At 46.4% G+C, this 20312-nt stretch overlaps 1 protein-coding gene across 3 annotated transcripts in view; it reads right to left on the bottom strand.

Moving 5' to 3' along the window:
- The window catches only part of LOC125317770 (cartilage oligomeric matrix protein), a 32196-nt gene that overhangs the window by 10763 nt on the left and 1121 nt on the right, over nucleotides 1–20312 (bottom strand). Inside the window, exons 2-7 of one of the 3 annotated variants that reach the window (XM_048287844.1) lie at nucleotides 18786–19844; nucleotides 16475–16605; nucleotides 6439–6842; nucleotides 3091–3332; nucleotides 1545–1625; nucleotides 1119–1204 (exon numbers count right to left, since the gene is read on the bottom strand). In XM_048287844.1, the coding sequence (XP_048143801.1) occupies nucleotides 1119–1204; nucleotides 1545–1625; nucleotides 3091–3241 (318 nt within the window). In that variant the 5' untranslated portion in view covers nucleotides 3242–3332; nucleotides 6439–6842; nucleotides 16475–16605; nucleotides 18786–19844. Of the gene's footprint in view, nucleotides 1–1118; nucleotides 1205–1544; nucleotides 1626–3090; nucleotides 3596–6438; nucleotides 6843–16474; nucleotides 16606–18785; nucleotides 19845–20312 lie in introns of those variants that run through there. The other 2 variants (XM_048287846.1, XM_048287845.1) reach the window with 2 other exon arrangements.

Raw genomic sequence — 20312 nt, 5'->3', positions numbered from 1 at the left:
GGAAATGGAGGTTATTCCTCCTAAAGCTGAGGGAGAGAAAAGGGACTCGAGTGACACCAAACATCCAGACACGAATTTCGGGTTGCATTTGGTGGTTTGGAGATGCTGAGAGGAGCCTGAAATCTGGAGGAGGATGGATGTTATTTACCTGAGAGCTCCATAAATGTTCCCAGGGGCCACAACAAAGGGCTGGGAGGGCTCCTCCATCTCCCACACTTGGCCTCTCCCCAGATCTCCTGAGCCCACAAAGGCAAGGAAAAAGTGACTTTGTTTTCCCAGTTCAACCCATCCCAGTGTGTCCCTGTTAAAGGTTCACTCCACGTTTCAGCTCCAAGCAGGAGAATTTGGGAATTCAAAGGAACTTCCAGTGATTCCAACTCAAATTTCCAGCTTGAGTTGCTCAAGTTGAGTTTTTTCCCAACTTGAAGGGTTTTTTCACCTTGTTTTTCCCAACGTGAAGGTTTTTTCAACTGGATTTTTTTCCCAACTTTGGAAGTTTTTTTTCACCTTGAAGTTTTTCCGAACTTGAGGCTTTCCCCAACTTTATCTCTCAATTATAGATATGATGTGAAACCACCTCTGGATTCTGTTTTGAAGCAATAATCTGCTGCTCCCTGCACACAGGAAGCAGCTCCCCAATTCCAGAGCGAGCAGAGAATTCCCAGACCCCAGGAAATCAGGAATTAGGCCCAGGAAGCAGCTCCCCAATTCCAGAGCGAGCAGAGAATTCCCAGACCTCAGGAAATCAGGAATTAGGCCCAGGAAGCAGCTCCCCAATTCCAGAGCGAGCAGAGAATTCCCAGACCTCAGGAAATCAGGAATTAGGCTCAGGAAGCAGCTCCCCAATTCCAGAGCGAGCAGAGAATTCCCAGACCTCAGGAAATCAGGAATTAGGCTCAGGAAGCAGCTCCCCAATTCCAGAGCGAGCAGAGAATTCCCAGACCTCAGGAAATCAGGAATTAGGCTCAGGAAGCAGCTCCCCAATTCCAGAGCGAGCAGAGAATTCCCAGACCTCAGGAAATCAGGAATTAGGCTCAGGAAGCAGCTCCCCAATTCCAGAGCGAGCAGAGAATTCCCAGACCTCAGGAAATCAGGAATTAGGCCCCCTCCTCACCCACCTGCTGCTTCAACAAATCCCGAACTTCCAGCAGCACACGATTGGTTTCCCTCATCTCCTGCAGCATTTCTGGCCCAACTTCTCCTCCTAAAAAAAGCCAAAATGGTTGGGAAAATCCCAGAGGATCCCAGGTTTATCATCCAACGGATTGAATAACTTCATATTCAGGATTCAGCCTCCACCCCAGGGAGTTTTTTGCTGGAATTTGGGCATGGAGTGGGATCAGCAGTGCTGGAAGGGAGAGAACAGCTCCGTGCTGGCACAGTGGGAGCTGCTCCTTTGGCACAACCCCTGAACTTCACACTTGGGAAGGGATTTGGTGCCAAAAGCAGCAAATCCCGGATTCCGGGCTGGGAAAAGCTCTGCTCCCGGAGGCTGAGCCTCTCCCAAGTGTGGAAAAGGGGCCCAGCAGCTGCTGCCTCCTCACCTGTTCCCAAGGCATTCCCTGGATTCCTGCTGAAGGCGGGCTCTTTGCGGGTGGCGGCACTTTGGAGTGGCCGGCTGGGATCTTTGGGATACAAAGGACACGCGTGTGCTCATCCAGGGAAAAGCTGGAATGCTGGAGGGTCGGGATGGGCTCCCGAGCTCAGCCGGGGAAGGGGATCCTGGTTATTCCTTCCCGTCTGGATTTGGGGCTCCTTTTGGGATGGGGTAAAAATCTGGGCTCTGCCCAAGGGAGGGAGGGATGGAGCTCGTGGTTTTCTGGGGTTTTAGGGGGTTTTTAGGGGAATTTGATTGTGAAAAGATAATTGGACACGGAGTTCAATTCAGGGATTCCCATGAAATCCCAGTGTCCAATTCCTCATTGGCCAGGAGGATGTACGACCTCATTTCTCTGGGTTTTTTCCCTAATTTCTCTATTTTTCCTATAATTTCTCTATTTCTTCTATAATTACTCCGTATTTTTCTATAATGTCTCTATTTTTCCTAGAATTTCTCTGATTTTTTCCATAACTTCTCCATTTATTCCTCTAATTCCTCTATTTCTTCTATAATTTCTTCTTTCCATAATTTCTTTTTCCCATAATTTTTTTCCCCTGTAATTTCTCAATTTTTTTTCCCTATAATTTCTCTATATTTCCTATAATTTCTCTCTTTTTCCCTTGATTTACCAATCCTTTAACAGAAATCACACCTCACCTACAGCAAAAAGAGAACCAGGAATAAATCCTACAAAAACCTCTGTGTCCAGGGGAAAAAAATCAGCTGGAATCTGGGCTCTGCATCCCTGAGCAGGGAGAATTTTCCAGTGCCAAAGGGGCACTGATTGAACAAAAATTCCTCATTTCCATGTGACAAATGAGCCCAGAAACCTCGTGGATCTTCCCAAAAGGGTTTGGTGAATATTTGTAACCTCTCCAGTAAAATTTTGGATTTTGGACTAATTTGGATCCCACAGATCCTCCTGGAGCTGAGAATTCCCCAAAAACAGCATTTGGAGAAGTGGAATTTGTCTATTCCTAGAGGTCAGGGCTTCCCTGAGCTCCATGTGCAGAAAATCCAGGGATTCTGTGCTGGGACACTCTGTGGGATGGGGGTTCTTTTAAACTTAACTCAGATGTAAAATGCAGATTAATGCAAAGTGTCTCTGGCAGCTCTTTACAAAACCCAACAATAAATATTTTCCTTAAAAAAAAAAAAAAAAAAGGAGGGAAACGGGGGAAAAATCCCACGGAGCATTTACACAGTTTTCCTACAAAAGCCCCAAATCCCTCAACATTTTCAGGCTCCACTGAAACATCCTCCCTCTTTATCCCCTTCCACCCCCCAGCATTTTCCGAGCAGCCTAAAAATCCCCCCCCAAAAAATCAGAATGAAATCAGAACTTAAGTCAGAATGAAACAAGAATGAAATCAGAATGAAATCAGAACGAAAATCAGAATAAAATCAGAATTAAATCCGAGTTAAATCAGCATGAAATCAGAATTAAACCTGAGTTAAATCAGAATGAAATCAGAATTCAAACCCCTTACCTATTCTTCTCTGCTGACACAAGGAGAGGGGACAGGAGAGGAGGAAAAACACAACCAGAGCTGGAATCATCTCGGAATTTCGGGGCAGGGTGGGTGCAGCAGCTGCTCCTGCAGGGAGATCTGAACCTGCAGCTTTGCCTCTGCTCCCCATTCGTGGTTTGCTATTTATGAAGCCACATTCCTTCCCCTGGAGTTCTCCCTCGGATGCTGGGACGAGGGGTGGACGTCATTCCTGGCTGCTCCTCCACGGAGAACGTTGCAAAAGTAAACAATATGAGAAACTCATCAGCAGAGGAGCTGAAATTTCTTTTTTTTGCCCTTTTTTTTTTTTCTTGGTACTAAAATAGGTCAGAAAATTCCAGAATTCAAGGGATTCTTTTTTTTTGGGGGGGGGGGAGGTTTGTTTCTTCCTCACAGACACGGGGCAGACGATGATTCACAGGCGGATTTTCCTTCTGAAACTGCTCACAGAGGCTCTGAGACATCTGGAGTGCACCAGAATTCCAGAAAAAAAGCTCTTTAAGCTCCCCACAGGCAAATTTCACCACTCAGAATTGGGGGAGAATCATTGGATCATGATTCTATTCCCAAATTCTGTTCCAGAAGGATTGGGCACATCCTTGGAGGGGCATTTTTATTCCTGAAGGAAGGATGAAGTGTAAAACTGAAGGAAAAGAAGGGGGAATTTGCAGATTTTTGTCTCCATCCAGCATTTCCCATCAGGAAACACGGAGCAGATTGAGAAATCAACCCGGGAGCAGCCGAGGAAAAGCTGGAAAACCTTCCAAGAATCTTCCAATTCCAAGAAGAATTCCAGGTGGAAGCGTTACCTGTCAGGAAAGGCCTGGAGACAAACCCCTGCTGCCACATTCCCAGAGTTTGGCCTGGAAATCCAGCACGAAACACCCCCAGAGAGGCTCAGGGAAGCCCCAGGAAACAGGAGCTCAGTCTCTAAAATGTGGGAGCAGCAGGAATTTGGGATATTTACAGAAAGATGGGATTTTTTTCCTGCTATAACCTCAGACCTCCCGTGCTCAGGAAGAGCTCCAGGTCCCTGTGGTGACGGGGCCTGGTCCTGTGGGCGCTGCAGGGCCCACACAGGCCCCAAAATAAATGGAATATTCCCAGTTTGGAGTCCCAGGGATGCTGGAACATCACGGATTTTACACTTTCTTGCAGCAAATTCACACTGGAAATAAAATAATTTGCACTTAGTGACATTTGGGTGGCTCTGCTGGCCTGGCACAAGTGGCCTCTGCTGGCACTCAGCCCACAGCCTGAAGGATTTGATCCATGTGGGATCAAAATGATGGAATTTCCCAGTTTTTGGCATTTCTGGACAAATTAACCCCATGCCATTCTCATTATTATTACTGAAGATAAGAGATATCATTTTTTCTCCCTGATGTCCTGAGAAATCTGATTTATAATTTGGATTTTCCAGCAACAAATGAGGAGTGAGGGAGTGAAAAATTCCCTGTCCCACATCCCTCAGGGATCAAATCTTTCACCCAGAGCTGTGATCATTGGGGTTCATCCATCTGGGGAGGGCAGGAGCAGCCAAAACAATCCGGAATTTTCACATTCCCACTCCAAGGAAATCCAGCAGTGCCTGTTATGGCAGTGCAGAGGTTGAAGGAAAAGCACATTACTTCACCAGAGGCCTGATAGGACATTAATAAAAAAGGGTTTTGCCAACTATTCATTACAAAAAAGGGGTTTTTTTTAAACTGTGGAGAAGTCATAAAAGAGCAGAAAGACAAGATGTAACTCCCATGGAATGAAGAGTGGTCAGGGGTCACTCGTGAGGTCACCTTGGGAACAACTGACCAAAAATCTGCTTTGTGTGGGGAGCAGTGAGAAGCCAAAGCCCTCATTCTGCAGGAAAAGGAGCTGTGGGATCATGGAATCAGGGATTATGGGATCATGGCATGGTTTGGGTCCGAAGGGCCTTAAAATTCAACCCCCTTCCACCACCCCAGGTTGCTCCAAGCCCCCTCCAACCATGAACTGTTCCCAAAATAAATCTGAGCAGAAGTGACGTTTTCTGCCACCTATAGATAAAAAATTTAATTTTGATATATTTTTATATTTTTTTAAATTTTACTTTTATTTCTTTATCAAATAAATCCTCATTTAAAAAACCCCAACCCAACACAAACCCTTGAAAGTCCAGTCTCCAACTAATTCTGTGTTGCTAAATTTTCAGTGGCCCAAATCCCACCGGTTTTGGAGAGGAGAAACAACCAGTTTGGAGAGCACTGGAACTGGTTTGTGACCCCCAGCCAGCAAGGGAGGGTTTTTTTAATTTAATAAGAGCTTTTGAAGCCCATCAAGAGTCACCTGCTGCCTCTGGACAGAGCTGAGCACTTCCAAAATGCCATTTTCTAACCCTATAAACTGGTGATCCTGTTATATATAAAAATAATCCTATTTTCTATTCATTAACAGCCAAATTAACTCACCAAAACCACATTATTGACAAGTCAGATAATTTCCTCTAGGTTTTTTGCTGCAGGCTGAAAGAAACCCCAATAATTGCCAATAAAAGGAATTAAGTCTCCTGCATATCAAGGCAATTTTTCCACATCCTTTTAGAAACCCAAAGGAATTTTTCTTCAGGCTGCAGCAGATTTTTGGGATCAACTCTGGCCACTGAGAGCAGCAAAGTCCAACGGAGCTGGTTCCTCCTGGCTTGAATTGAGCAATTGGTGGCTCCATGGGCTGAGGTCATTCCTACCTTTATTTTCCTTGGATTCATCTGATTCCTTTCTAAACTCAGCCGTGAATTCCCTGTAAATCACCCTCCAACCTGAGCTCAGCACAGGAGCAGAGCAGAAAATGTTTGCTTGTTCCTGTTGAAAAATCCCAAATTCAGAAGGAGCTGCTGGGGAAACATCTCCCAGCTTGGAGCAGGATTATTTTTTGAAGCTTTACTGATTAAAATAAAAAGATCCAAATATGGAGTAGAAAATGTTTATTTGGTTTTTTGGAGTCTGGGCACTGCCAGGTTCGTTACACCTTTTTTTTCCTGCCTGGAGTTGACATCACAAATGAGAAGAGCTCACAAACAAACAACAAAAAGCAAAGCTCCCGCAGCCTGAAAGTCGAAATATTTTCCATTTCTCTGTTTTGAAGTGGCCTCTGCCAAGTGAAGGACAAAAGTCAGAAGAAGGAAAAAGTTATTTTTCAGCCTTGGAAGGTCAGGTTCTAAAAATAAGTGGAAAACATCTCCGGCCTGGAGATGGGGTGAGAAGAGTTTCACAGGGGTTCTGATGCATTTATGGTGTAAAAAAAGCAAATTATGGAGGAAATATATGGAAAGATTTCAAAAAACGTCTCATTTACCTCACAATTTGGGCTCAGTTGCTCCTTCCAAAGGTTTCTCTTCCCTGGTTTTAAATAATTCCAGTCAGGGGGATCCATGCAGCATCCAAGGCAAAATTCCCACTGTTTTAAGGGATACAACTTAAGCCCATTCCTTCTGTTCTTATTCCCCATGGATTCAAGGAGCAGATTTTTCTGAACTCACATTATAGATGGAAAACGTGCATTGCAATTCCAGGCTTTCACAGGATCCTGGAATCCCAAAAAATCCCAATAAATCCTAATAAATCCTAATAAAAATGACACTTGGAAGCCCAACCTTACTTGAGGGAACTGTCCTTGTCCCAAGGTGCCAGTCCCTGTGTCCCTGTGCTGGTGGCCCAGCCTTGCCATGGCTCAAATTCCATAAATAGGGAAGAAAACAGCTGGAGAAAGAAACAACAAAAGTTAAAAAATTAGGGATGAAGTCAAAACATTAAGGATGAAGTTAAAAAATTAAGGATAAAGTGCACAATGGAGCTGCCTCCAGGTTTAATTCACTTCGCCACTGATTAAATGAAAGACAAAGCATTACAATTCTTTCTAAAAGGTCTTTAATGCCTGAGGAATTCAGATTTAGAGACACAAACCAGACTGCAGCAGGCTGGGACTCCTCAATCCTGTGACAAAGCACAGCCTTTAATGGATTATTCCATGGATGGGCTGCTCTTCCCATGGATTAATGGATTTATTTATAATATTTGCATCACTCCGGGTGTTTATCTGAAATAACGAGCCCAAAGCACGGTGGCTACTGGTTTCCATTATTAATTAATGCCTAAATGTTGTTACCTCAACACTGCCAGCAGCTCCAAGTGGATCCTTTCGGAATCCTGTTTATTGGGATTGTGTTTTAGCAACGCCTGAAGTCAGGATTTGTACATGATCAAGCTGGAAAATCCTGGTTTCGCAGACTTTTAAAAGCAGGATTTTTGTTTTGTCTGGGAGCACAGGGCAGAAAGGTGGGACAAGACCGAGGATCCTGCCTCCAGCTGCAGTGTCCAGTTGTTTCCATGGATATTTTGGGAATTTGCAGATGTCAGACTGGAGCACTCAAAGTAAGGAAAAGCTGCTGGGAAATTCGGGTTTCTCTGTGGGGCTTCGGATGGATCTGCTCCTGCTGAAGTGGGTCAGGCTGGTTCCACTTCAGATCACAGAATTCCAGGATGGTTTGGGTTGGAAGGACCTTAAAGCACATCCAGTTCCACCCTGGGACACTTCCCATTATCCCAGGGTGCTCCAGCCTGGCCTTGGGCACTTCCAGAGTTGGGGCAGCCACAGCTTCTCCGGGAATTCCATCCCAGCCCCTCCCCACCCTCACAGGGAGGAATTCCTTCCCAGTATCCCATTAAACCCTGCCCTCTATTAATGTAAAGCCCATTTGTTGCAGGGCAATAATTATTTGATATCTTCTCCTCTTGGTAAAGTCCAGTTTCCCTCCCTGATGCTCCTCGGAATTCTGGCCTTGTCCCATGTCCTTCCCAACGTGGGCAGGCCGTGTCCCTTCCAGGGAAACCAGCTGCCCACGCCATGTGTGCTATCACTTATTTTTGGGATGAATGTGCACATCCTCTGCTTGGTTTTTTTTAGTGTCTTTCCCTGCCAGAGGTTGTGAGTGAAGATTCCCCTGCTCCAGGAAGAGACGGATCCGTGATTCCAGAGCTGGCGGAGCTGTGGCCCTTCCAGGCTCCGCTGAAGCTGCTGAGCCTTGGAGTGACTCCGTTCCAGGCCTGGAGAGAGGGATCTTCCTTCCTCACGATGGGAATGGGACAAGGAAAAGCCAGTCCTGGCCTGGTTGCCTCGGTGGGAGTCTCCTGAGAGCGAGCAAGGAACAGGCACGGGGTGGGATGAGATGGGATTTAGGGCCCTTCCAGCCCAATCCAGTCTGGGATTCTGTGGGATAAAGAGTGAGTGCACAGGGAGAACTGGGGTGATCCTGAACTTCCAGAGCTCAGGGAGCAGCGGGAGGAATGCAGAGGCTCATGGAGACCCTCCAGGTGGGCTGGGTTATTTGGTCTCCTGCAGCACATCCAGGGAATCGGCTTGGGAACAGCAGGAGGTGACACCAGTGACAAAGCCCCGTCACAGGTCCAAGGTTTATCCAGAACCAGGGATCCAGGATCACCCTGGACATGATCCTGCATTAAAACACGATCCAGGAGTTCTGCTGGATCCAGAATCTCCTCTGTGGCCCCGGGCAGGCCCCAGCACTGTTGGACATTCCCAGTCCCACAGCGGTGATCCCAACCCATTCCCAAATGCCTGAGCCTGTGTGTCAGCAGGATCCTGTCCCAGGAGAACCGAGACACCTGGAATTCATCTGGACTTGACCAACCCGAGGGCAGGAGGCCAAGGAAGGTCCCACAAACTCCCTTTGGGACCAGGCAGGGACAAAGGGTGACCAATCCCAGGGGTGCGTTGGGATCGGGAAGAGCTGTCTCCCATCCTTCCCCGCCTCTCCTGTAACGAGCCTTGCAGATGGAGGTGGGAATGCTGCCAGAGCCACCCTGCTCCAAGCAATTCCCCGGCACATGGCGCAATCCCACACCCAGGAGGGTCGTTAAAACCCTACAGGAAACGTCCCGCATTTTTTCCTTTGCTATTCATGCCATTTTCTAGCAGGGACAATAAAGATTTGGAGCTCTGGATTAAGCTCATTTGTAACAATGAGCTCCTCTTCCTCCAGCAGCCAGCGGGAGCTCAGACGCACTGAGGAAACCGGGAATAATTAACTGGAATTGTACTGGAAAATCGGGGAAGGCTGAGGGATGTTTTGTCTGAGAGAGATGCAAAATGATCAGAGGGTGAAGCTTGCTGGGAATTGTTGTTGGGACTTTAATGCTCACAGTATTCAGGTTTTCCCAGTAAAAGTCCTTTGGCTGTGATCACCCGGTTTTTTTGGGATTTTCTCCTGAAAAACACCTCCCAGAGTCATAATGACAATAACACAGATTTACTGCTCCGTGTTCCCAAAACTCCTCCGGATGGCAGAGCTTAAAAAACCAAAGCTCTTCGAAGCAGCCTGGCTTTTCCTCTTCCCCTAAACGATGCATCCCATTGATCTCTGTGGTCAAAGCTCCCAATTTTGGAATGCAGGGGTCTCCAGGCAGGCAGTAAACAGGAACTGGCTCCTCGCAGGCAGGACTGGAAGTGCTCAGGGCTCTGAGATCACGGTGGAAGTGGGCAGACAGCACGTCCACGCTTTAATAGCTTTGGGACCTCTCTTAGGGAGCACTGAGCTGGCTTTGAACACATCCCAAGAATTATTAACTCCAAAGGAACATCTGGCACCGACCCCTGGACAGGCAGAACCCTGGAGCTGAGGGATCCTGGGAATCTCCTCACTCTGGAGCTGCCTGAACATGGTGGGCTCAGGAGCTGCACAAAAATGCACATTTTGGGTAGGAAAAACGGCATTTCTGCGCTCCCAAGGACCTCCCAGATGAGGATTTGGTGTCCTCAGGTTGCTGCCTCCTGGCACAGCTGGCACAGCCCTGGGGACACCCAAAACAGAGCTTCCATCACTCCTTTCCGCTGGGAGGATCCCAAGAACCTGACAATATTCACCTCTAATGACAGGGACAGGGAGCGCAGCCAAAGCCAGGCAAAAAGGGAAATATTCAGCTCGGGGCTCCAGAGGAAACCTTGTTTTTTCCAGAGAGCCAAGGAATGGAGCCTCCATGCCCTGGAGACAGAGCTGGGCACATCCCCCAGGGAAAATCTGGATTTCTCCGCCTGTCCCGCCCCACAGGGAGGAAAAGTGGGGAGCTGGGAGTCGCCTTTCCCAGGAACTGTGGCCAGACTGCCCACAAAGCTGCCCTTTCTGTGGGTATCCCAAGGGAACACCGGGATATTTTCCATGCCAGGGGTTTTATTAAGGAAACCTGCCCAGGTCTCCTGAATACACACAGCAAAAAGCAGCTTTTCATTAATTAATTCAAAATTAATGCCACTTCTCTTGCCTCTTCCTCTCACCGACTTCAGCAGGGACTGGGTTTCCCCTCCCATTTTCCCTTTTTCCATTAAAACCCCCCCAGCAAATCCAGCAGGAAGATATCTGGGATAATTTAACAGCTGGAAAAAGGCAAACCCAGCAATCAGGTCTTTTCAGGACACCAGTGATCAAAGAGGTGCTCTGTACAAATGGTTTTGCAGCCAGCTCTTGGCAGGAGACAGAAACCTTTTCCCTGCTGGAAATGAGATTTAAGTTGTAAGGAGAGGAAGAAAGGATCGATCACTGTGTGTTAATTCCCTTTCTCCCAAACTCAAAATACCAGGTAGGACAGAGAAAAGGGGGAATAAATTGATTATTGAATGTAATATTCTCTGTCTCGTCTCAGGAAGAGATTAAATTCACCTAAATTCACTTAAATTCGGTTTTAAAAGGAGTCACTGAACATCTGTGTGAGGAAAAAGGGCTTTTTGTTATATAGGAAAATGGGGAAGAAAACCTTTCTGAATTACAACGAAAATTCTCTAGGACAGGTGGGGTTTTTTTGCTGTGGAATCAGGAATTCGTGGAGGACATAAAGAATAGGGGGGTAGAGGAAGCACCAGCAAATTTTCCATGTTGTTCCCTCTAAAGTGGTCTCGTTATCCTTATGCAAAATGAGAATCTTGAATAAGAAAATGGATTTATTACAAAATTCTTCCTCTTCTGGGGGGGTGCTGGAGCAGAGCTTTGGCTCAATCCTTTTTGCCCATCCCCCCTTTCAGCCGATATTTAATCCCCAGCAAACCAGAATGAAGTTTTCTTCCCAAAAACTGCCTTTAATGCCTTCAGGAACTGCTCTCAAAATCTGAAGGATTCCAGCTCCTGGGGGCCGAGAGAGGGACAATCCCCTGGTGTATCAGTTCCTCACTGCTGTCCCCTTTCCAGGGATTTCCTGAGGCATTCCAGAGGTTTTCCAGCAAGGATCATTCTGGCTGTGACCAGAATGAATCCACGGAGATGCTCTGGGCATGGGGAAGGACAGGGACACCCTCAGGAGCAGGAGCACTTTGTCTCTCTCCAAAGAGATTTCCTCCAATAAAAAGATGCATTTCCAAAGAAGAAGAAAAAAAAAAAAAAAGGAAATTCCAGAAATAAAAGCCTGGAGCAGTTAGGGAGCAGTGGGAAACACTTCCATGCAGGAGCATCTCCCCTCTCAGCCCGGCAATGCTCTGGAGCTGCAGCTCCTTCCTGAAGGTCATTAACAAATTCAAATCAAAATAATTCATTAAAGAGGTTCAAACAAACAGCTGCACTCGTGGGAGTGCTCTTTTCACCCCCTCATGGCTTTTGAGACAACCACTGGATCCTAACTCCATCCTTTTCCTGGCTCCCATCCCCTCAGCTCCCCTTACCACCCGTCTCTTCTCACACACACGTTTTATTTTGCTCGCCTTTGAGACATTACAGATTATTGGCCCCAGCTGAAAATGGTGCTGCTTTGGACATCCTTGATGAGCTCAGAGGAAAATTCAGCATCATCCAGGCTGTGGGGTTGTTTTGGGGTTTTTTGTCACTTCCAGAGAAATGGAAAAATGGCGTGTGCAGGCTCACAAGGGGTGGGAAGTTCTCCAGAAAGAGGGAGGCTGGAGACTGATCCAAACCTCTGGAGTTTTCCAGAAAATATCAGCCCCAGAAATCTCACAGGAATGAACTGGCTCTGGAGAATGCTGGCACTGCCTTCTCCTGACCCCACCCAGAGCTGAAAAACAGTCTCAAGGGCAAATCTGCTCTTTTTCCACAACAATTTTCAGGATCATGGGCTGTGGAGAGATCCAGAGTCAGTCCTTGCTTCATCTAAACTGCTCTTCCCACCCAAAAATTGCAAGGGCACAAGTTTGGCCTGATTGTGATGGTCCCAAATTCCTTTAATTTTAATTCCACATGGAAACAAGATCAATTCTCTGCACTTTTGCAGTGTTCCTTCCATAAAATTCCAATTACTTTTGGCCAGCACAGGGTCAGGTTCTTCCCTGAACTTTTCCCTCGAGCCAGAGCACGTTGGGTGTGACATCAACAGCCGGAGAAATACCCACCAGGAGAGAGAATTCCAGGAGCTCTCCCTGAATTCCAGCTGCCTCCTGGACATCTTTTCAGCCTTGGAGTGCTTTCTGCACAAGCCATTACAGCCTCCACCACTTCTTCCAGGAAAAGCACACACAATTCCAGGAACCCCACGCCTCAGGTGGAGAAATGGGAATGACAAAAGGAACTTTTCTGCTGGCAAAGTGGAGTGTCCGGACACAAAACGCAGCAAAAGCTGCTGAGAGGGCTGAGATTTCCCAAGAAAATCAAATATCCAGGCATGGCTTGGAGAGGGGAACTTCTGGAGAAGAGGAATGAACAAGCCTAACCCTGTACACTCAGCAAAATCTGATCTCACAGCCTGAGCTCATTCCCTGGCTCCCAACACAGCGGGAAGAGAAGTTGTTCCTGGGGAGATCCAAGTCCTAAATCTCCTCCTAAAACAGGAGCTTTTTGTCATTTCGAGCTGCAGGTGCCCCTTCCTTTGCTTGCTTTGTGGTTTTTTTTTTCCCCAGCTGAGGTTTGTGGTGGCCTCTAGTGGAACAGGGAACAAAAAAAGGACAAAATGTGCGAGGCATGTGCAGCTTTACCCAAGGCTGTAGATGGCTGAATTAGTGGGAATTCATTTAAAACTCCATGGAAAGGGCTGATCCTATAGCTTGGCCTGAGGGTGATCCTCCATTTCAGCCCATGAGCCATCCTAGAAGGGAAGAACCCCACAAAGCCGTTTTTAGATGGTATTTTTGATGTCCAAATCCACTGAACAACGTCCCTTGGTTGTTTCAGCCTTTTGGCCTCCTCGGGCAAGGAGGAGGATGCAGATTTTGGCTGGATTTGGGTGGAGCCCCAGGAGAAGAGCTCAGGATTGCTCTGGGATCACAGTCTGGGGTCACAACAATCCTTCAGGCTGTTCCTGTGCTCCAGCCCCCCCAAGATTTGGCCTCTGACTTCCAGACAGAAGAGTGGACACCCCATCCAGGGCTGTAGCACCTTCCTGCCCTCCATTTCCTTGGAATTCTCATGCTCACAGAAAATTCCAGGGTTTTTATCCACCTTTCCTCAGGATTATTCTGATAGGGTTTTCCATCATGACCTTCCACGCTTTGGACTTTCCATTTTGCTGCAGCTCCTCCCCACCCTGGCTGCTGACCCCGGACTCCTCTCGCTCCAAAAGAACTCTTTGCCCAAACTTTAACATTATTTTTCAGCCGAAATGACATCATTGCTGAAGTGCTGTTTAAAATTATTGCTCTCCAGACCTTCCTCACATCCCCTTTTGCAATCCCCTCTTCATCTGGAGCCAGGAAGGTGGCCTGAAACTGGGGTGTCTTGTCCAAGCCTGGAATGACACATCCATTCCAGGACTTTCGCTCTGCCTCCATCCTAGAGCCAAAAAACCCTCCACAGGATCCAGTTTAACATTTCAATTTTTTAATAACACTTGCTAACAAGTCCATAAAAATAATTCTGTGTTCTGGGCCCTCTCCACATGACATCAGGCTCATGGATTTCTGGACCAGGCTGGAGAAGCCGTTCACAAACTTCTGTTTGCTCATAAATCAAGGCCAGCAGTGACGTTTTTAGCAAAAACAGCCCCAGTTCAGAGTTTCCAGACTCCAGGGTGGGTTTGCTGTGTTGCCATGGGCCTTGCTCCGAGTCCAGCAGGCTCCACTTCCCTCAGAGCACCTGTAGCAGCCTCTGGAATGTGAATCCTGACTGGCACCACTGTCGGTGGCTCTTCTGCGTGATCCTGGAGGGATCAGCATGGAAAAACTCCTTATCTCTGTATTTTCATGGCTCTTGCAGACCCTTTCCAGTGATTATTCCTTGGCCAGCTGGCTGCCTTTCCCAGTGGGAACTCTGCCTCCTCACACAGCACATGGAGAAGCCAAGAGGCTCCAGTGGCTCTGGAAGGGCAGCTTGGGTCAGGGCCAGGGAGGTCCTGAGGTGTTTCCATCACGATCCTGAGGCAGTGACAGGACCCAGCATCACCAGTTTGGGGTGGGAGGATCCCTCCCGAGGCTGTGGAGCCACACGGAAAAAGGGAAAACTGATAATCCTTGGCAAAGGAAGCAGCAGGAACACGCCTGAACATCGGTGGGATGGGGGAAACCTTCCCAGCACGTAGGGGCAGATCCAGAGTTTAAGGATCCCTCTGTTTTCAGGGTGTTGGTGCCATAATGGAATAGGAACGTTCCCCCTCGGGAATGTGGGGAAATCTGGGAGCCCACAGCCCCCTTGATCTTCTCCCAGGCTGTTTGATGACATTCCACCAGTGGCCTGGGTCCATTTCCAAGGAACTCCTGACTTCTGGGAAGGCCTTACAAAACTACACTGCAGCCATTCACAGCCTGAGGGCAGCCCTGGCTGGATTCCTCCTCCAGTCCACAGGATTCTGCAATGAAAACATTCCTTCCCCTTCAGGCTTCTCCCCCTCCTAAAAGCATCACCCCAGACATGACAAACACAGCTCCTTGGAAGGGCTTCCATGATGGCAGAACAACTGCAACACCCAACACTTTTGGGTTCCCTCAATTCTGGCTTATTTTTATTCAAAGAGGAATGAAAAATAAATGTAAACTTGATGAAATATCACCAGCCTTTCCTATAGCTGTGGAAGCATAAATGACTTCACACTCCTTGTTTTCCACACTCGGAATATTTGCAAGGAAAAGATAAGGCCGAGCTGGCGAATTCTGTGTTTAACATCAAAAGGAGCTGAATAGGAAAATTCTTCAGAGATGGAGGCCTGAAAGTGAAATTTTCCTGTTTCAGGGTCTTTTTGGATGAGGGTGTTCAGTCCTGGAGCCACATTCCATGGCCAAACACACCTTGCACATGTTGGGACACTCAGACAAACCCCAATTATTGATTCCTTACATTACTTCTTACTTTTAAGAGCCAAATTAAGATTTCTCCCACAGCAGGAAAGAAGGATTTCCTTGGAAGGATTTTCTTTCTGTGCAGAGAATGCAGATATGTTATTCCCTTACAGAAAAAGCACAGAAAAAGCCAGGGTGGGACTGCAAAACCTCCTGATTTTTAAGTGATTTGTTCTTTGAAGAAACAAACCCAACCTCAGGTTTAACCCTGAGTCTTCTGCCTGCCCCAAAATTAAAAACCTGTTGTGCATCAGCAACAATCTGAGGAGAAATCAGCTGTCACCACATCCAAAACCTGCTGAAACTCCACATATTCCCAAATTTCCACGAGATAACCTGAAAATTCCTCATTTTCCTCTCTTTTCCCCACTCCAAGTGAGGATCACCAGCTCCACACACACATCCCAGCCCTGTGGGAAGCCTGGATTTTCCATTACTCCACAATCACCTCCATCTGCCCAGGAAAACTGCCAGGAATCCCAACAAACAAGGACACTTTAGAGCCCATCAAGAGCTCCAAACTTTGTTTTTAAGCTCAGCTACAACATCTGCTTTGGAGAAATCCCGGGTTTTTTTTTTTCAAGAGCTGCCGATGCCCCTTTGGAAACTGAGGATTTTTAACAACTCTGCTCCTTCCAGCTTTAATAGGTAACAGATCCTCCCAAATATCTCAGGATATCTCTCAATATTCAGGAATTCCAGCCATTTATTTTTTGCCCTTAGATTTTATGAACTCTTGTCTTTTTCCTAGCTAGTTTTAGCTTCACATCACTTCACATGGTAATTCTGCAAATAAAAACCTACCAAAAGCCACGAGTTCTGTCCATAAAAAGCTTTTTCTTCCCTACATTAATTTCTTGAATCCAGGTCCTGTCCTGTTGTTTGGGATGAACACTTCAGCTCTTTTCAAGGAGAGGGAGTTTTAATACATTTTTGGAGGGAAGGATTTCAAGTTTCCTACTGAAACACAGTATTTTTAATTCTTATTTTAATATTAAATTACAATTTAATGGCTTTTTCATGTCCATTTGGCTGGTTTAGAGCACCAAGTTTCATTTCCTGCTGTTATCTTTTAATGTCTGTTATCTTTTATTATCTGTTATCTTTTAATGTCACTCACCATCCTTAATTTCTAAGAACTTTCTTCATTCAAAATCCCTGCAGAAATGCCAAAAACTTCTCCTCTTTTTCCATCATGAAGTTACATCCCCATGACTTGTTCTGGGAATATTTCTACATCCACAATTAAACCTGTAGGGAAATCAGAATTAAACAGATTTATCACAATTTGCTGAAGGAGAAAAGCAAAAAAAAAAAAAAAAAATCAAGAGTAAAAACCCTTTTCTCTCTACTGAAATAAAAGCTGGATTTGCACTTCCCATTGCACTGAGGTTCCTGGCACCTTAAAGAAATTCTTACATTTATTTCATAACACTTTTTGGAGATGTTTTGAGCTTGTGAAAACATTCTGGGCATTAAGGGGCTTGGTAAAAATATAAAAATTAAAAAGATAAAAAGATAAAAATGACCACTCAGTGTCCCAGCACTCAGTGGATCTTTCAATGAGATGTGAAAATGCTGTGATAGGAATGTGTTAAGACTGAAGTCTATAAAACTATAATTAAAAAAAAATAGGATTTTTTTCCCTCCCATTTTCCTTTTTCCCAGCATTTTTATCCCAATCCCAGCCTGCCTGGCCAGGGCTGGAAGTGAAGCTTTGCTGACATTAAGGATGAATCCAGCTGCAGATCCCTAAAAATCCACGCTGCATTACTTCCAATCCAGGGCATTTTAGGTCTGGGCTTATTAATTCCCCGAGAGCCCACTAAATATTCAATATTTCCATCAGGAGGGTTTATGGGGCCATTGCTCCATGGAGGAATTTTATGGGAGCCGGGACCTCTCGGCATTTGCATCATCAGCCACTAATTAGTGAAAATTCACTGGGAATAAACATAAATACCTCCCCAACCTCCATCAACAAAAATCCACTGGGAATAAACAAAAATATCTCCACAAATCCACAAAGTCCTGCGGGATTTGTTGCTCCAGAAGCTCGGGATGGAACAAAATCCCAGCCAGCCCAACCTCTCCCTGTCCCGACATTCCAAAGGGAAAAAGCTGAGGGAAAATGAGGAAATTCTGGGGGAAAAAAATCCATTTTAACTATTCGTGTTTCTTAGCCCATTTTCTGGGAAGCTTTTTTGAGGGTTCTGTGGGATGAAGGGAGCTGTAGGAATGCTGCGATCCCCAATATTCCTAAACAAAAGGGAAATGTGCATTGCTACAATCCCTCCTCGAGCTCTTCCTGGGATTCTTTCTTTCCCAGCTCCTTTAGCTTTCCTTCTGTGTCCCTCTCGTGGTAACTCAGGAGAAATGGCCCAGCTGCACTGGAAAAACTCATTCCCATCCATCCCAAATTTTTTTCCTATGGATTTACTGTTTTCCTTTAAATAATAAAAATCGCTTTACGGGAATTTTGTCAGTATAGAGAAGTTTTTTTCTTAAAGAAAACCCAGAGCAGGTGGTTTTCTGTTCTTTCATTTATTGGTATTCAGGTGTGGTGAATTAAGTAAAATTTTAAGGGATTTTCCTTTAGGATTTGTTGTAAGGAAAAGGGAAGAAAAAGGCAAAACAGAGACAGAGAATGGAGAATTAAGATGAAATTCTTTATTATAAAAGGCACTGGAACAGATTGGTTGTGAATTGTCCATCCCTGGAAGTGTCCAAGACCAGGTTGGATGGGGTTGGAGCAACCTAGGATGGTGGAAGTGTCCCTGCCACGGCAGCGGGTGGGAATGGATGGGATTTAAGGTCCTTCCAAGCCAAACCATGCTGGAATTCTGTGATTTTTAAACACTCTGAGCTCCCTGAGCATTAAACAAAAGGATGTGAACAGAGCAAGGGAGGAAATAAAGCAAATAAATCTCCTTAATGAACCTCCTGGGTGCACTTACTGCTCTGTGACCCAGCTCTGGGTGGGAGCTTTCCTTGAGCTCCTCCCTCCCCACCTGATCCCTGCTCCACCCTCACTTCCCCCTAACCTGGATTGTTTCCTCCCAGGATAAAAATATCCCTTTTTTCCCCCCCTTTTTGCCAGGCTGGGCTCCATTGGCTGTGCCCCCTTCACGTCACGGTGCCATTCCAGCACTATCTCCATGGCTGGGAATTCCTGGAGACCAATCGCTTCCTCCCTTCCCCTCACAGCTTCTTCCCAGCCCCGAGTGGGGGATGCCAGCAAATCCCAGAGCTGCTGGGCTTTGGAATTCAAATCAGGTTCAAGGAAAGGCCTCTCGTTATTTCTAGCGCTGGGATTTCTCCCAACACTTCAAACTGCTCGGGTTTGTCACTCATCATTAGCACCTCGGGATAATCACCTGCACATTTTCACCTCCTGCAAGCAGAAAACATCTTTTAAAATATTAATTTACCTACATTTCTTCTCTTCTTATGGTTCTGTCTTGTGAATTCCAGCTTCTGATCTGCAGGAAAATGGGAAACTCGGCGCCGTTTTCAGGGAATTGTGCCAGTTTTCCCAAGTGTTGCCTTTTTAAATTCCGTATTGGCTGCACAGCAGTCAAGCCCAGTGAGTCACAGTGCCTTCCCTCTGCAGCAGCCCAGATTTGAGGGAGAAAACTTGCACAAAACACACACACACACACAAAAAAAATACAGTCTGAGAGCTTTGTAGCCTGGGTGTTGTCTCCATTTTACCCTTAAAAGCTTCAAAGTGGCCCCCAGAGCTTCCAGCGCATGAAATTCAAATGCCTCTGCTCTGTGTTGGTGTAAAGACAATTTCAGCCTCCAGTTTAAACACAGCACCACGAACACGCAGTTTGGTTTTTCCAGCTGCTTTTCCAGCCTCTGCTGTTCCTTCTGGCCAGGCCCAGGCTGTGGTGGGGGATCTGAGGCTTCAGCACCTCAGACAGCAGCACCCAAGTGTCCCCAAGGCCATCCTCAGGGGACAAATCCACCTCCTGCCGCCACAGGAGCTGCAATTCCCGGGGAGATTTCCACGCCACTTGTCCTTAAAGGCACCGTTATTCCCTGAGTTGTGGCAGGGACAGGGAGAGGAACCCGGCAGAGCAGCAGAACTTTGATCCCTTTCCAAGACTTTTGAGGATTCTGTCAAGCAGCCAAACGTTTCGAGCACGTTGTGTTTATTAATAAATAAAGCGTTCGCAGCAAGCAGCCACCTGGCTTTGCACATTCTTTTCCCTCCGGTTCCACTTTCATCCTCAAATGTTATTTCACACTTTCTCCCCGTTACGCTTTGGTCTGAACAGTTTATTCTACTCAGAGGCTTAAAAATTAGATTAATTCAGTCTCTCTCTACAGAAGCGGTGACTCCTGTGTTCTCTTGACTTGTTTTTCCCCCTCCTTTTGCTGCACAGTATTCCCAGGACAAGGATGTTTTCCAATCTCCATCTACATCTTTTCAGCCCACCAGCTGCAGATCTGGTACATGTTGTTTCAGGCCGGGCTTTATCCTACACCAAAAGCAAGAATATAAAATCAAAGTTATTTATAAGAGAAGGTACATACTTGCATCTTAACTTGGTAGGGAAGAAGGACTGAATATCCAGCCTTTCCCAACACAGAAGTCCTCTTAAAAGGGATTTATTGTGTGCTGATCAAATGGAATAAGAGTAAATCCAAAGCTTTTTGTTTATTCAGGGATAGAAATGTGGTGCTCCCTTTTTTGCACAACCCTGACCTCGGAAAATCCCCAATCCAGCACCCTCAGAGCAGCTCAGCTTTCTCTCAGGGGTATGGGGTATTACAGGTGTAACAGGAATTACAGCTGAAGCAGGTATTACTGTAATTCCCGATTCTTAATTCCCACTTAACCCCCTGTGTCCCTCCCGTCAGTCCCAACAGGAACAGGCAGAGCTGGCAGCTCATGGGGGGCACAGGGCATGAAGGGACCGCACTGTCACCGCAGGGTCACCCATCAC

The sequence above is a fragment of the Corvus hawaiiensis genome, chromosome 28 (genome assembly GCF_020740725.1).
Source record: "Corvus hawaiiensis isolate bCorHaw1 chromosome 28, bCorHaw1.pri.cur, whole genome shotgun sequence".
NCBI classification, from domain to species: domain Eukaryota; kingdom Metazoa; phylum Chordata; class Aves; order Passeriformes; family Corvidae; genus Corvus; species Corvus hawaiiensis.
This window is presented reverse-complemented; position numbering and strand designations above follow the sequence as displayed.